Below are 17,031 nucleotides of genomic sequence, written 5' to 3'. Positions count from 1 at the left end.
GGGACTACAGGGCAGACCCTACATTGAAAGACTGCGGGACCTAAACCTGTTCAGCCTTCACAAGCGAAGGCTGAGGGGGGACCTGGTGACTGTCTATAAACTCACTAGGGGGGAGCAGAAGGGTTTAGGGGAGACATTATTTCCCCTCGCGCCCCCTAGCATGACAAGGAACAATGGACACAAATTATTAGAGAGTAGATTTAGATTAGACATCTGCGAGAACTACTTCACAGTTAGGGCAGCTAGGAGCTGGAACCAACTTCCTAGGGAAGTGGTGCTGGCTCCTACCCTGGGGATCTTTAAGAAGAGGCTTGATGCCTACATGGCTGGACTCATTTGAGTCCAGTCTTTTCTCCCGCCCAGGCAGGGGGTCGGACTTGAAGATCTACAAGGTCCCTTCCCACCCTACTTCTATGATTCTATGGGAGAAACCCTCACTTTCCTACAGGCATGGCCAGACACCAGCTTTGGCCAGGCAAGAAGGAATGTTTTCAGGCCCAGGGGAAACATAACTCCTGATGCAGAAGGGGAAAGAGTGCAGGTCCCCAGGGATGCAGCCAGCAGCCTGGATGCCTCTCACCAGTGACTCACTCACACTTCCAGGCACTGGGCTCTGTTCAAGCTCCAGGAAACTCTTTCCATTTGCTCAGCTGAGGGAGGCCCCTGACCCCATGCTCCCACCTCCTGAGCCCTGCTAGTGCCTGGCAGAGACAAACCCAACTCCCAGCAACCCAGCCAAAGGTGGGAGCTCTGCAGGTGGGAGATTAACCCTGCCACCATGTCATTTCCTGCCCTCTCCAGCTGTGATCTCTACATTTCACAAGAGAGCTGGGGAAAAGCAGCTCTTTTAGGCAGCTCCATGTCTCAGGCAAATGGTTATGGGATCTCTCCAGCCAGTCTCTCTGGCTGCTTCCCTCAGGGGACCATCCTGTCCTGGGCCTGCTTAAGCACTCTGCACTCCTGCTGCACCAGGGTGGAGGGAATGAGCTCTGCTCCTTCTGCAGGGTAGTACACCGCACAGTCCCTGACCCTCCAGACACAGGCTCTGTGTTGCTTGCACAGCCTGCGGGTTCAGGATTGAGTCAGGACCCCTTGAGGGACAGTACAATGTATGGCCTGCAGGGGCCAGGCTCAATGAATGGTAACCATTTCCCTTATTTATGGCGGTCTCTCAGGACACGTATTGTGTTTAGTTTATGGGGAAGAAAAGAATCAGGCTGAGGACGTACGGTACTTGAGACATGGCCATGGCAGCATGGGAACCTTGCTAGGGCACGGTTGAAGGACTCACCTTTGTGTGTGGGGCCAACTCCTGCTTCTGAGCTGAAAGACAAGAAAGGCAAATCGATACTGTCAAACTGGCAGTGCTCTACAGCAAACTCCCTTTTCACCCCACCCCACCCTTCTGTGTTGCCCTCAGCCACAGCTCCCACCCCAGCAACCTCTCTTGCTAGAAGCCAGGACCAGAGTAACTGGGAAAGCCCCTAAATCCAAACGCTGTCCAGCAGCTGGCTGTGTGAGGTTTGCTGCAGCTCTGCCGGAGGTGACAGGATGGGAGGAGGGACCAACTGAAGAAATGAACTTCTCTCAGGCAATTCTACCTGTCCCTTTCCTGACTTGGAGTCTTTCTGTTCTCTGCCGTGATCTTTTTCACTTGGTTTCTTTCCTTACCAACTCCCTCACACACTCACCTACCTGTACCTATACCCCTCCCTCCACACCCCCTAAAAAAATCAACCCTGTACCCATACCTTATGATCTGAGATTTATCTTCTACCCCGGGACATGTCTCCCCCTTGCCATATGAACTGGTCATGGAGAACAAGTTCTGGAGCCCAAGCCAACCCTGGCTTGATGAGGATGAACTGTAGCCATGGGTGTGATAACCTGTGTAGCCCCACTGCCCTACATTTGCACTGGCTCAGAGTGGGATGTGTGAGGAGAGGAGGAAGATGAAGGCTGTTAGTCCTTCAGCCCAGTCATCTTTTGGAAACAAAATACAGAGAATTCCCACTTGTTTCACACAACCCATCTTACTTCAACTCAGATTTGCAAAGCCAGTGCCAGGACCACCCCAACTCCCAGTTCACTTCCCCACCCAGCCCCTGTCTCAACATGGCTAGACTACCCTCCCAGACTGGAATGGGCAGTCTTACCTGGGGGCAGGTGAAGAGGGTGGAGAGGATGAGGAAGAAGGGAAAGCAAAATGGTGCCCTGTGGGTGTGGATGATGTGTCGACCAGGTCGGGCATGGCAGGAGAGGTGCCCACAGTCTGAGTGATCACCAGCTCTGGGTCCAGCACAAACAGTTCATCCTGAGAGATCTCTGTCACATAGTTGAGGTGCTCCTGGAAGGTACAAATCAGTTACTTCAGAGAGGGAAGCCATGTCCCACAGGCCAGTCTCCTCAACTCCCAGGAAAACAATTCCCCCCTGGGGGGGTAGGCAACAGCCCACTGTGCGTCAGTGGGCTTGGCATGAGAGTGGAGCTGAAACAGGAGCTTGGCACAGCGGTAAGCTTCCATGGCAATAGGGCAAGGATGGGCTTAGCTTGCCACATGGCAGCCTTTGTACCATGGTCACAGAGGCCCAGACCAGGTGAAGTGCAGGTGAGCTGTGCATATGTGGAGCTTTGGTGAAGAAAAAGCATCCCCTGGCCTCATCTGGTCAATTCCCATCCAGGGGTGGGAAAGATTGCTCTCAATGGCCTCCATCTCAGGGCTACGTCCAGACTCAAGTCCTCCCCCTTTCCCTAGAACACTTCCACAGCCTTACAGCCCTGCCACAGGACTCCTTCAACTCCTGCCTCCTGTCCCTCGGTGGCAGCACCTTACAGAACATGGGGAACCTCAGGGGTTCCCAACCTTTTTAGATCATGGACTGGCAAACTGTGGACTGGAAGTGACCGTAGACTGGAACTGACTGTGGACCAGTCTGCGGACTGGCAAACCGAGGCTCAGCAAACTGCAGTCCAGAAGTGACTGGCATACTGCAGAGCGGCAGCCAACCTTTTTATACTCAGTATAAGAAAGGGTTAGTTGCCGTTATGCAGTATGCTGGTCACTTCCGGACTTCTGGTCCAGGAGCCAACCCTCCTGAGGACTCGGAGCCAACACTTTGTGGACCGGTACTGGGCTGTGGCCCAGGGATTGGGAACCTCTGGTTTACCCTACAACCCCCAGGGGGTTTATTCCCCATGTCCAATGAATACCTGTCACTGAGCCATGCCAGATAGAGTCAGCTCCTAGTTTTTCCCCACAGGCAGTGGTTCATTTCCCTGAACTCACTCCATTCCTCTTCCTCTTACCTGGGGCTCAAAGCTGAATGGCATATGACAAATATTGGTCCCCTAGAACTGCACAGGAGAGAACTGGTTCAGGGCACTGAGGTCCCTGGGATTGGGAGACCCAGAGATGGCCCCAGGTGAGGTCTCGCCAGAACCACATAGAGGGACTAAACTCCTGCTCTAGTCGTAAGACCTTTGAACACCCAGCCACTACAGCCATTCTAGACTTTTTTAAATCCTTATTTTCTTGTAAACTCCTGTTTCATTTGGGCTATGTCCCACCTCCTTTGCATCATTCCAGCAGCATTAAGGCAGGACCCAGAACCCAGTCACATGTCCCTCTAGGGACCTCTCCAATGATGCTGCTAGGGTAAAGGTGCACCTGACTGAGGGAAGGGGCCTGTTTTGGTAAAGGTGTATGCCAAATGCTTGGAGCTCTGACTCCTTTGGGCTATGGAGTGGCACCTTGGGCACTTCTGCTTCTGTGGCAGTGGTTCACAAGCTTTTTAGACTTTAGGCACCCCTTGACAGGCTCACGGCCCTCCTTGGAAAACACCAGCTCTCAGTTTTCACTCATTTTTTTACTATGGAAAAATAATACAGCAATTTTCCTGTTGCAGAGAGCTCAGAAAGGCCACAAAAAGGTCAGCATGTTTTTAACACTATGGATTCCTATTTGAAATCTCTGGGTTTATTTTGAATCCTGTTTGCACACCTAACAGTGCTAATATTGCGTGGCACCCCACAGCATCTTTGACAGGATCTCAAGGCACCCTGAGGTGCTGCAGCACCCTGGCTGAGAATCACTGATCTATGGGTTAAGTTAAGAATAAGCCCTGGGGTGACTTCATTTTAGCCTGGGACTGACTTCATAGTTGTCCAAGAATGCAAGAAGTGCACAGGCCAGATGTGTTCATCGCCTTTGGTCACAGCTCCAGAGATCAGCTGGAAGTCCCACTCAGAGCCCCACTCCGCACTACATTGCTCCACCCAGCTCACTCTGCCAAACACAGCTCAATTGAGCATGGCAAGACCTCACCCTACTCTCCCAACACTGCCTATAGTTCCCAAGGGCCATTGTGGTCCATATCCTTATGTGTTTTTCTCCCTCTTAATATTTCCTCCATTCATTGATTAGGGGTTGAAGTTGAAGCAGGGGAAGGTGAAGCATCCAATTCCCACTTGGTCCCAAGCGGGTCTTTCTATAGGGAACAGGACACCTTCTTCCAGGGGAAACCCACTTTACCAAAAGACTTATGTGATGCAATCCCAGGCTTTGGGCAATAGAAGTACAAAGCAAACTATGAAGCAGGCCTGATGCATGCACATGTATATGCTATGTCTAGTCACATGCCAGCACTCAAATGCCCTTTTCTTAGACAGCCCCTGTCCTTGGGGTCCTTTGTGAACAAGACTAAACTCACCTGTGCACGATCTATCCTGTAAAACCGATCAGCCGTAGTTGCTGCAAGAGAGAGGGAGACACTGAGAGAGTCCTGTCCCTGGAAACTGGTAAGGGACATAGAAATAGGGCTGGCCATGATCACTAAATTCTGCCACAGAGCAGCCTGGGACTATCCCACCATGCTGTGTCCCACCCTCCCACTTCTTCACCCACAGCACAGCAGGGCACAGCAGTGGAAACAATTAACTATGAGGAAAGGTTGAACGAACTAGGATTACTTAGTGTGGAGTAAGTCTTCATGCTCCCAAAGGGTGATTATATGGAGGATGGAGATAGATTATTCTCTGTGGACGCAAGTGACAGGACAAAAATCAATGATCAATTAAGCTGTAGCATGGGAAATTTAGGTTGGAGATTAAGAAGAACCTTCTCACTATGAAGGTGCTTAAGAATTGGGACATGCTACCCATAGTGGTTGTGGAATCTCTTTCCCCCTCAAACATTTCTAAGAGCAAGTTAGACTTGATTGGAGATCGTTTAGACAGGGGTGATCCTGCTTCAGGCAGAGGTTGGATGAGATGTCCTCATGAGGTCCCTTCCAGCCAGACTTCTCTCATTCTAACTCCTGGCCAGGAGCAGCCCAATTCGAGTCCAACAAGTGGTGCCAAAGACATGTCCATTCTCTTTACTGAGGTGCAGCCCTTGGGCCTACAGACCCCAGCATGCCATGCTCCCACTTGACAGAGTAACTGGTGCTTTCTTTTGGCATGCTGCCTTGACGGCTGCTGGCATATACAGCCGAACATGGCAGGCTAGCACCCTGAGGCCCAGGGCCTGCCACTCTGCTGCTCCAGGGATTCCCAGGCTCTCAGGCCTGCCTGCAGGGTCTCAGGATTTTTGGTGTCACAGCCCTGACAGTGATACTGTCACCTCTCACCAAGTTTTTTGAATGGCAGCCCCACACTGCCAGAATTTACTCTACTGCTACAAAATAAAGGGTAACTTAAGCAGGGTCAGGGGGAAGCCAAGATGTGGAGGTTGGGCTTTTCTACTCTCTGCCATCATTGACACAGTGCTGCACTGCTGTACGTTGGCACTGCTGACTGGGAGTCGTCATAACACCAGACTTTGTGTTTTATCACACATCATGACAGAGCATGTCTCCCAGTGGCACATGGGTGAGATGCTGGTCCCTGTTTCCAAGGATGACAGGACAGCTTAGAGCCTTCCCCCAAAAGGTATCCTCCCAGCAGCAGCTGAGAACTGTACCCAAGCAAGTCCTGAGGCTTGTCTGCCTCCTTCCTGCAACACCTGTTTCTCAGCCTCCCCCAGAGCCAGCTGGCGTGGCAGAAGGGCCCTACCTATGGATTGATACTCTGGGATGAGAGGGGTGGACAGGGCTGGGGGGTTCCTCGAGGGAGTGTTTGGAAAGTGCATGTGAGTGTGCAATGCTGACAGCTCAAGGCCATGTCACAATCAGTAACTCAGGAGAGAAGAGGGGAAGCGGAGAGGATGGGGGACCTCTGGGACACCTTTCAGTGCTGAGCAAATGGGGGTGGGGAACAAGCCAGGGGCAGACATGTGCTCTGTGCACCCCCAAGGGGTTGCTATGGCTGGGCCCTAAAGGGACCGGGGAATTCTCTCTAGGAATAGGGAGTGGGGGGAGGGGTGTCTGTGACACAAGCCAGAGCAGATTAGAGGAGTGAAAGAGCCCCGTTTATCCTGTCCCGGCAAGAGATTTACAGCCATGGAGCTGCTGACGAAGGCCTGTAATTCAGCCAGTTTAATGAGCCTGCGCTGCCCCTGAATGCAGCTCCGGTCTCTTTCCTGACACATTTTCCTCAGCTTGAAACCTGCTGCTGGGAAACCAGCAAAAGGAAGGGAAATAATCCACAGCTGCAGTACCTGGGAGCAGGGACCCTGGGAGCGACACACGCGGTGGGGTGTCTTTCCCCTTGCCTCCAACCCTCCACAGCTCAGGAAGATGCCATGGCTCTCAGGAGAGGAGGCTTGCAGCAAGGCCCACTCTTCACAGCTCCCCCTTCAGTGGCCAAGTTCTGGGGAGCTGTTTGCACACCTGAGAGGGTGGCAGATCTGCTCCCACTGCCCCCTTTGTTAGGGTGAGTCCCCTTCCTCCCCACAGGATCTGGGCCATGGCCTATCACTGCCCTGCTCACCCTCAGGCATCTCCCCAAGCAAACCGCAGCTGGTCTATCTGCAGTCAGGATCCCTGTGCTGTGCCACTGGAGCCCAGGGAGCTCTTGGTGCTGGCTGTGGGGCTGCTGGCGTTGCGGCTCAGCTGAGCGAGACAGGCCCTGCTGGGTTCCCCTGTGTGAGCTTCTCTCTCTGTGTTTGGGAACTCACTCCAGCACCATTACAAGGGCACAAAAGCCCCTATTGTCCTGGCCTGTGGGGGAGACCCAGGGAACTGCTCAAACTGAAGGAAAAAAAAAAGACACCAAAAATATGCCAATAAAAGCAAAGGCACAGCCTGGAGCTTTGGGAACAAAGTAACGACCCCTGGGGTGGGGGTGGAAAGGGGAGAAGGGGCTGAGAAAGGAGCTGAAACAAAGCCGTGTTTGTAAACAAGTCCCTACTGCCCCGCAAAAGCCAAGCACTCAGGGACTCCGACAAACCCAGCCGGCTAAGTCAGAGGCTCAGCCCAACAAGCACTCTCCAGTATGCAGCACATAATTGAATTAAAGGTACAAAGGCATCTCTCACTGCAATGGGGACACTGCTCCCTACAGCCCCCCCTGGGGGAGAAGGACGCCACTACAGCAGCTCCCACACAGCTAAACCTTCATTACTACTGCCTGCCATGCCTCCAGTTTGGAGGAGTGAGGACCAGCTCCCAGTTTTTGCCTTCCTTTGCCCCTGCCCTTCTGGCTCACCTGGACTTGTTGTCTTCCCAGAGCTGGGCGCCTAGTTTAGTTCTTTGCTCCTCATCGTCACAGAGGATTTGTACAGAGCTAGCTTTGCTCACATGCTCTGTTAAAGGCAGAGCACTGTCAGAGGCATAATTGGCCTGGGCGGTGGTGGCACATGGCATTAATAGCAGCGACCACAGATTTGCTGCTGTAGGAGGGGATGTTGCCTTCTTTTTTTCCCTGCTGACACATATAGTAAGCAGCCACTAAAGCTCAGAGCCACTGTAGGGCGTGAGAGTGGTAATGGGGGACAGGAGGGCAAGGTGCCCTCAGCTCCATTCCTTGGGCTGTTACACTACTGAGCAGGGCTATCTGATGTCAGGAAGCTTCCCTTGGAAACAATAAAGAAGTCCCATGGGTAGTCCTTCCCTGCAGATGGAGGAACGGTGATGTTTACTTCTGACTGGGGAAGGAGGAAGCTGCTTCCATGAAGAGAAAAGCAAACAACCTGTCACACCAGCAGGCATAGTTTCTGCACCAGCAGCAGCACCCCTGTGGATGGGCACAGGAGGGTCTTTCATGCTTTACAGCAAAGGAGTTTACAGAGCAGGGGAGCCCCCTGCCTGCCAGTCCCAGGTACAGCTTCTCAGCCTGATCCTGAAGCACCTCCTCCATGCACCCCACCATGGGTGGGTGCCATGGGCAGAGTTACACACTCACATGGCCTGTGGCAAAGGGCATGGCTCTTGCTCTGGGACTGAGAGGTAGGGGCATGTTCCTCACAGCTCAGGACAAAAAAATAAGTCACAGACAATCTCCTACCTGTGCCAAGCAGACAGCACCACTGCCATGGGAATGCTGCTGCAGCATGACCCAAGCCAAGGGAAATGATCTGCCAAGGGGGTACTAAACGCTTGGGACTCTTGCCTGGCATGTGTCAGAGTGGCTCAGTGCTCCTTTGCTCTCAATCCCCTGCCAGGGGGGAGCCAAGCTCCTCCACAGGAAGGATACTCACCATCCAGAAAACACCACTTGGGCGACAGCTTCTGGGATGACAGTGCCTTTGGTTTGGCCCCATCCCCTTCCTGCATAAAGAGAACAAAGTCACATCTCCCCACTCCTTCACCTTCCAGGTCCCCCAGCTTTCTGGGGGGCTCAGAGGCTCGAAGTTTGGAGGCCCCCTTGACAGAAGCACTTTGCAAACTGGCATGGCATAGTGAAGGTCATGGGGAAGAGCACACAGCCATGGGGTCGAGCCAGACACAAACATACCAAAATCAAGAGTGAGAGGTCACAACAAAACTGACACTGTACTTGATGGACATGCAGGAAGGGGAAAGGGGCAGCAAGAGATACACACCTGGAACAGCAGGCGGTGTAAAGCAGAGGGGCATGGAGGGAAATCCTGTGGAGAGGCAAGGTTCTGGGTTACTAGGTTCACTTGGCTGCCTCCCTGCAGTCCCACTGGGGTCTTGGCTGCACCCCTCCTGTACAAGGAGCCAGTCCCTGCTGCAGCATACAGCCACTCTGCTCTGTGCATGCCCTGTGCTATGGCCCCTCAGCAGGGAGCTGAGCTCTGATCTTAGTTAAGACTTGCCTCAGATGGAGATCTCGCCTACACTTACCTGGTTCTGCCCAGCAGTAGCTGCCACTGCCTGGCCACCAAGGCACATCCACATCCACGTGCTTCTCACAACTCTGTAGCTTCACTGCAGCAGCTGTGCTGGCAGAGAGCACAATGCAGCCTGAGAAAGCATCAGCTGCTGAAGGGACTGCTACAGCTGACAGAAGCATGAAAGTGTTTACATGAGCCTTCTGCTGGCTGCTAGATGGTGGGAGAAGCCTTCTTTCACTTGGGGGAGGTGGTGTTACTCTGCTGGCATGGGAGGGGGTAAAAGGTTTTGCTGCCACAGAGGGGCGGCGAGCACAGACACACTCAAAGCTTTGCGAACAGAACAGCGCAGGGTATATCAGACCCAAAGGAGAAGGGGAAAATGGTGGGAACCAAGGCCTATGTACCTCAGACAGTTATGCCTTAGTGCTGTGGCTTCGCAGAGGACATCAGAAGCATTAGCCAGGAGAGGGCCCAGGCCACTCATGGAAAACAGTGACCCCTTTGAGCTGTGAGAATGCCCTCAGGGTGCAGGGACCCAGCAAGATTTCCTAAGCCACTCAGGGCTGGTCAGAGTCCCTCCAAATGATTCAGAGGCAGTTTTTGTAAGCAACAACCTACTCTGTCAGATGCTATGTGATGAAGCATCTGAAGAAGTATACTGTCTCTTATGAAAGCTCATGCTTCTTTGAACCAGTCAGTCTCTAAGGTATCACTCTGCCCAACTTTCAGCCCCTCCAAGGGAGAAGAGAAGGTAGAAGCCAGGCTGCACACCAGAATCTGGGAATATTAGAAGAGAGCAGGGGTGGGAAGGGAAGCAAATATCCATGGGCTCCGGGCTGTGCTGGGGGAAGAGATCCCCGGGGATGATGGCAAGCAGGAGGGAACAGAAAGGGCTGCCCACTGCGTGCGATGAAAGCCTTCTGTTTCCATCTGCCCAACCCTCTGAAGGAGGGTCAGAGAGCAAGGGGTGCAGGATGGGAAAAGGGGAAAGAACAAGGTTGATGGCAGCTGCCTGGCTGGATGGGATCACTGGTCCACCTAGCTTGGGATGCGTCTTCGTCATACTACACAGACCAACTGTGTGAGGCTATAACCAGGGAGTCAGGAGAACCCTTTCCTGACCTGACCCTCCCCTTCCCCCGACTACTTCTAAGGCCAGACTCCATGACTCACCTCCTGGAGCTTCTCGATTTGGGTCCGACACATCTCAAGGTCACTGTCTCCTGGAACCACAATGATGCCTAGGGGCACCGCTGAAACACAAAGTGAAGACACCTCAGGGAGAAGTTGGCTGCCAGTCCTGCCCAGTTAGGGGGTTCCTGATGCCACCAACTCTGGTCCTAACCTCAGGCGGGCAGACAGACTGAGAACTGTACAAGATAGGGTTGGGCAGAGCTGCATGAGGATATGATAGCTCCCAGCCTGCACCTCCAGACCATGTGACATCCATATACCAGACCTGTGGGCAGCCCTGCAGGCCAGATGCTCCAGCGGCTGTTTCCAAGACCCCTGGGGTAGCACTCTCCCGTAAGGCCCCAGCACCCTGCAGCTATTGAGCTGGCTACTCACAGGCTTCCTTGAGCTTCTCCTTGTCATAGTGAAGTGCCTCATAGTCATGCATACTGATTCGGCTCACCCGGATTCTCAGCCGTTCAGGCACAGGCTGCTGGCTGCACAAGGGCAGGATGGAAGAGGAAGGAGGTCAGAAAAAGATTCATCTGGAGACTGTTATTAGCACAGCTCCTAGCTACCTCAGTCCAGCATCCCGCAACAGGAGACAACTTAGCGAGGAAGGAGGGAGGTTCCGTGTACTGCTTCTTCAGCAAGGAGTACTGGAGGCAGCATGTCATAAGCACTGGCATGGCAAGTTAGGGGAGACCTGGGGTGGGGCTTCTCTGCAGGTAGTGCTGCAGGGGCAGTGCAGGAGCACTGGCTGTGGAGGGGAGCTCTTAGCACCCAGTCCCAGCAGCAAGTCTGATGGTTAAGGCTGCATTTTCAGGCTCCCTGCTCAAGTTTCTTGGGTCCCAGCTCCAGAGGTTGCTTTCAACCCAGCCTCAACAAATGTAAGCACCTGAAGTTGGAAGACTCAGGAGAAGCCACCCAAAAGATACGTGCAAATGAGGCCCCTTCAATGGGCATCACCCTTGTGCCCTGCTGCTGTGGAGTGAAGGACCTGGGGTATTCCTGGGGATTGGAGTCCCTGGGCAGCCCTATGCCAAGTAAACGTACTCGTTGAGGAGGGGCACGGAGTTGCGTCGCTTGGTCTTCTGTACCATGTTGGCCTGGTTGCGCAGGGAGATGTTGATGGAAGAGGGTGCCAGTTTGCATGGCTCCCCATCCACCTGCATGGGAATGGCCTTGGATGTGGTGAGCAACACCTGCCGGCACTGGCACAGCCGCTCCCCGTGTCTACCCATCTGCAAGGCAGCCTGCAAAGACAGCCAGGGTGAGAAGAGAGCAGGGACCATGGGGCTACTGGCCAGACTTCAGGAGTCCAGCCCCAGCCCCTGGTGGGAAGGAATCTCAGACTAGAACAAAACAGAGCCAAGTTTGCTGTCTCTGCTCTGGGGAGGCCCCTCTTTAAATGAGGTGGATGGGAAGACAGGATGGAGGAGGTAACAGAAACATACACACCTCCAGAAAATAAGGCAGACAGTGCCTGCTGTTGTGTCCCAGTACTGGGCATGCTGGCCCAGGTGCAGGCTGGGGAGTCTGTTCTGGAGGGTGGCTCTGCTGTTCTGCACTTCGAAACTCCTATCCCTGGAAGAGGTGTCCCTGGCTCCAGACCACACCAAGCCAGGCTAACCACAGGCAGGAAGGTTTTGATGACTCCACGATCAAACAAAGCAGAATCTCTAATTGGGTTTGGAGGGTGGCCAATGGGACTGCTGGGACTGGGGGAGGGCTATGTCCTCTTTCTCAGCAAGTGGGAGTAGGGGCAGAGGTCATAGCTTCCTGGGCTGCTACCCATGGTTGAACTGATTTACCAGGGATGTCATAGTGAAGCCGATGACCTCGATGCAGCCATCATCATGGCGCTGGGGTTCAAAGTCGTGGTGCTCCCCAGGGTTGCCCCAGGGCATGGTGCCTGCACAGTACCTGCAGAGAGACAAGTGGGGGGCAGAGTGCTACCAAGATCCAAAAAGGACCCAAGGCATGGGGCAGGGTGGGGGCGCATGGAGCCCACTGCTCGTGGGCAGGGGTAATCACCTTGGAATGTTAAGAAAGACGAGGCACTGCGGTTTCAGGTCCTGGATCTTGGATGTCAGGTCTGTTCCATCACACTGAAATGCACAGATAAAGCTGCTGTGGGCAAGGGGCCCAGCCCAGCTCATGTTCCCTGGGAGAATAGATTCCCTACCACCTTCTGCTCAAGGTGCTAGATCCTCTGTACTACAGGACAGTGCCTTCCAGGTGCTCTCAAGGAATGCCCTCTCACCCACAAGTACACCTGTGCTCTTAAAGGAACAACTCTGCTTGTGTACAAACCCCTCATGCTCCCTGTCCACCCCCATGCAGACACTCACCACCAGTTTGACGTGCTTTGCCAAGTCTTTGGAGCTCCCAGTAAGAAAATCAGAAAATGCTGTCTGCCAAACACAAGACACAAGGTTAGTTTCTACAGACTCCATGGCCAAGCAGAGACCAGGAACGTGGCTGGATTGCACAGGCCCATCAGATGTTACTGAGTGTCATGCCAACCCCCTTCAGCTGCCAACATTAGGCAAATCCTCTTCCATTTCAAGGCACCTTGGCTTTGATCAGCCCCTTCCCTCCCCACCACCCTATAATACAGGCCACTGGACACCTCACAGCTCTGCCGAGGCATCTCAGTCTCAGCTCACGGCCCCCTTGCCTGGTCCTGGCTTCTGGGACCAGCTGTGTTCTAGGACCAGGGTCTTTCTGATTAGTGTCACAAAATGCAACGGCTTCTCTGGTTGTGAGGAAACAGGGTGAAACAAACATATTTGGGCCAATAAAGGGAAAAGAACCTGTGAAATCCTATGGCCTATGGAATGCAAAAGGTCAGACAAAGTGATCATAATGGTCCCTTCTGGCCTTAGGCTCTATCAATAGGGAAGCAAGGCACCAGCCTCCTGACATGAACTGGGTCTGAGAGGGCACAAAACAACTATGGATCCTACCCAATCTGGAATAACGGATCTAGTAACACAGAGAGCTACACAGCCAGGGGGCTGCAATGGGACAGAGCTGCAAAAAGGCTAAAGCAATTGGGGACTGTATGTGCAGAGGCCTCCCATGTCACAATGCAAAAGGAGAGTTGCTTGCTATGGAACTCTAGGGAGGTCCTGTCTGGGATTCCAGTTTGAGTCTGAGTACCTCAGTACAGGGATGAGGAGTTCAAAGAGGTGCTGAAGCAATTATTGCACGACAAGACCTACACAGTTTTGCTACCCACTGCCCGCCCCCCCCCCCATGCAGATGTCCAGAGAAAGCAGCTGGGGAAGTAGCTATGAGTAGATAGGAATGAGACAGGCAGGGCTCATCTCCCCTGGAGCCCCATGCACTCACCCCAGCATAGAACATTTTATTCCGAAACCGGCTGTTGAACTTCTCTGGATTGGCCTCTAGGGAAAGGAGGAATGAAGCAGCATTACTCACTCCCTCCCAAGACAAACTTGGCCATCTGTCTGCCCTGCCCTCAGTGGCTCCAGAGCCAGCCATCCCTCCTGTGCCCTCTCCAGTTGTCTCCCTCCATGCTCCTAAGTGGGCTCTCCCCCACCACCCCTTCCATCTGCTCACATATGCTCTGCAGGCACCACCCAGTCAGACCCTCCCCAGCTTCTCTCCATTTGCTTCCCAGCCAGTTCTCCCCTTGCCACATCTCCCTGGCCATCCTTTTTTGTCCACTCCCCCGTGGTGAAGGAGCCCTTAGCTACAAAGCTGATGTGTGCTGTTCACTCTCCTCACACTGGTCTGGCCTGGCCCTAATGCTTTGCAGAGGGTCCTAGACAGCCCTACCTCACCCCTAAGTACCTCGTGATTCGTGAAACTCTAGGGTCACACGTGCATCAAAGCCCAGGCTGAAATAGTTATTGAAGACATCAAGGGGAAGCTGAAACAGAAGGAGAGGAAGGTGAAGCCAGTGACTACTGAGAGATCCTGCTAGAAGCATGTACCCCAAGAGAGAAGCCACACTTCTCTGGCAACCTGGTAGCCATGCACTGAGAGCCATGGCCAGCACAGTTAGCAGAGCAAAGCTAAGGGAGAAAGAGACCTCCCTCCTTTCCAGAAAACAATGGTGGCCATGAGCCCAACAGCCATGTGTTGGTAGGGATGGAGCACCTCTTTCTGTTGCCCATAGGATAATTGCCCAAAAGAGTCAGCATGGAAACGGGTTCAGCATCCACAGAGGAAGTCAGGGTGACATGTCGAGTCCAAATAACTGCCCAGGATGAAACAGGATGGCAAATGTGGTGTACGTGATGTTTTTCCTATGCCAGATGCATCAGGAGCTGGGGGTCCTTTGCCAGCCTGTCCTGCTTTCCTGAAAGCCTATGATGAATTCTTAACCTTCTGCTCAGGAGCCCTCAGGGGATGGAAAGAAAGTTTCCCAAGGGAGCAGGGATGTCTCCATTCCACCGATGTTGTTCCAACTGCTTAGCCCCTCTCCTGACAAGGATGTGACTAGCTTGCTGTCTGCTCCCACCACGACTCACTACACTAAGGGGACAGTCCTGTGAAGATGCCTTGTGCCTACAGCAAAATCTTCATCAAGTCCTTGTGGTGATCTGCAGCATTATCTTAGTTCCAGCTACCACTCCCCCATACTCCACAGGCTAACTGAGCTGTGAGAAGAGAATGCCAAAATTTGGGGTAGGGGGTGGAGATAGACAAACAGGATGATGGACACTGGCCCACTGATTGCTGAGTGCCGTCTGAGCTGGGGACAGACAAAACATGCTTGCCAGGGGGCAGGAAGCCTGGGCACAGCTCAGGTGCAGGAGGAAGGGTCTCACCTTGTCCGTGGCTGTTTCATCCTTCTCCTCAGGACTTGCTTCGGTGTTTGGCTCCACATGGAGATTCCAGCGGTCAAGCTGCACTATATTTCCATCCTCCACATGTGACAGGATTTTTGACAGGGGCTCATCTGTATAACCCTATGGGCCAAAGCAGAGCTCAATATGCCAACAGGCTGGGGCTGTACCCAGAAAGAAGGGGGAGTGGGGCTGGGTCAGCATGCCCCAGAGCAAAGGACAAGGGGGCAAAAAGGTGATGATATTTTAAAATACATATAAATAATGAATCTTTAATTAAATACCTTTCCACTGAAAAATAAGCCCATTTAAAATTAAATTTGAAATTAAGACAGCCCACATGAAGGCCTAATAATTTAGATTAATAAAAACACTCAAACAGTACATGTTTGCTGCCCAAGTTTTAAAACCCTGAACTGGTGGAAATCATTAGCTAAGCAGCTGGAACCAAAATCTGTTCAAAGCATGAACCCAGCTTTGACAACAAGGGTCTCTTCTATATGTGCAGAAAGACCATTGTTTTTGCTTCAGTTTACTCAACTAGGTCAGTTCATTGACTAGTTCATTCAGAGTTGAGAAATGAAAAAGCAGGAAAGCCTGGCTTCCTTCCTTTTTCAAGCTCTGAATAAAAACGAGGTATGAAAGGATGAGATCTACTCATTCAAAAAATTTGAGGAGGGGGGCCAACAGAAGCAAACTATTCAGTTCAGGAGCTACAGATAAGACTTCCTTTGTTTAATAGAGCAGTTGGTTTTAAATGCAAAGCATTCTGATAAACTTGCTTTTTTTGTTCCTCGTGTATCCAGTACATTCAAGACTGTTTTATTTAACTGAGTAAAAAAAAAAAGAAATTAAAACGCTAGCTTGGGCATTTTTATTTGAATTCATCCAAGTGCTGCTTGATTCAAAAGACAAATAAAAATGAAGCATCATTTAGTAGAAAAGGACTGCATCATTTGCCAATTTCTAATGTAACAAAAAAAAATGAAAAAAAACCCCCCCAAAAGGTCTGGTAAGCTATAAATTGCTTCAGCAAGTAGGCATAGCAATAATGTAGCTGAATGTACCAGCCAGAAAGAGTCAACATCCCTTTAGGAAAATAAAAATAAAGCACAAATGCCAAACAAGAATCAAGTAGATGATTTCAGTCACAATTAAAATCAGTGACTTAAATTGCTTACGTTTAAACCAATCCACCAGGATAAGCAGCGCTATGCTAGGTCACTAAGGGTGCAAACAAACATTGCACTTGTGTCACTATTATTATTTTTATGGTGGCACAAAGGGAAAGCAAGCAGACATCTAATCCATTTGTTGCACGCCACAAATGACCGAATTTGTGGCTCTGACAAAAGGTGGTAACAGTTTCTGCTGCTTTATTGTAGCAACTGTCTGTTTGCTTTATGGCAGAGAGTGTAGGCAGCCTGTGGTCTCCAGTCATCCCAACCAGGCACTCCTGGGCCTTGAGGGGCTGGATTCTGTGCATCCCATGGATTCCCATGCAGGATTGAGCCCCTCAAGCCCCAGACATGCCTGCCTGGCTTTCCCCTTTTAGAAAAATGCCCCCCTCCAGAGATTCCACAGGGCATATCCCTGCAAGTGGGGAACCCCAGCTTTCTCTGCTTACAGAAACGCTCCGTAGAGAACCTCTGGGCATTACTCTGCAAGTGGGGAACAGGTTGCCCACCATCCCACACAATTAATACGTGGGGTAATGGGTGACAAGCATTTTGCCCAGTGAAGGAGATCTGGGCTGACGTGCACCCTGGCATAGCCCCTACCCTGGCACAGTCCCACCTCCCTGCAGCAGATACGCCAGGTTGAGCTCTGAGTTACTTGCCACCAAGGGGCAGATTC

General features: G+C 52.2%; 1 protein-coding gene across 5 annotated transcripts in view; it reads right to left on the bottom strand.

Moving 5' to 3' along the window:
- The window catches only part of DGKZ (diacylglycerol kinase zeta), a 94,956-nt gene that overhangs the window by 10,320 nt on the left and 67,605 nt on the right, over positions 1–17,031 (bottom strand). For 4 of the 5 annotated variants that reach the window (XM_019551252.1, XM_019551253.1, XM_019551254.1 and 1 more), the window contains 14 exons: positions 15,157–15,297; positions 14,174–14,252; positions 13,709–13,764; positions 12,703–12,765; positions 12,386–12,459; positions 12,163–12,274; positions 11,405–11,604; positions 10,745–10,845; positions 10,349–10,428; positions 8,921–8,965; positions 8,576–8,645; positions 4,710–4,750; positions 2,157–2,347; positions 1,292–1,323 (listed from right to left, as the gene is read on the bottom strand). In XM_019551252.1, the coding sequence (XP_019406797.1) occupies positions 1,292–1,323; positions 2,157–2,347; positions 4,710–4,750; positions 8,576–8,645; positions 8,921–8,965; positions 10,349–10,428; positions 10,745–10,845; positions 11,405–11,604; positions 12,163–12,274; positions 12,386–12,459; positions 12,703–12,765; positions 13,709–13,764; positions 14,174–14,252; positions 15,157–15,297 (1,285 nt within the window). The remainder of the gene's footprint in view (positions 1–1,291; positions 1,324–2,156; positions 2,348–4,709; positions 4,751–8,575; positions 8,646–8,920; positions 8,966–10,348; positions 10,429–10,744; positions 10,846–11,404; positions 11,605–12,162; positions 12,275–12,385; positions 12,460–12,702; positions 12,766–13,708; positions 13,765–14,173; positions 14,253–15,156; positions 15,298–17,031) is intronic. The other variant, XM_019551250.1, reaches the window with a different exon arrangement.

The sequence above is a fragment of the Crocodylus porosus genome, unplaced genomic scaffold, assembly GCF_001723895.1.
Source record: "Crocodylus porosus isolate Cpor-Errol unplaced genomic scaffold, CroPor_comp1, whole genome shotgun sequence".
Lineage (NCBI taxonomy): Eukaryota > Metazoa > Chordata > Crocodylia > Crocodylidae > Crocodylus > Crocodylus porosus.
The sequence above is the reverse complement of the archived record's forward strand: the minus strand, read 5'-3'. Positions and strand labels throughout refer to the sequence as shown.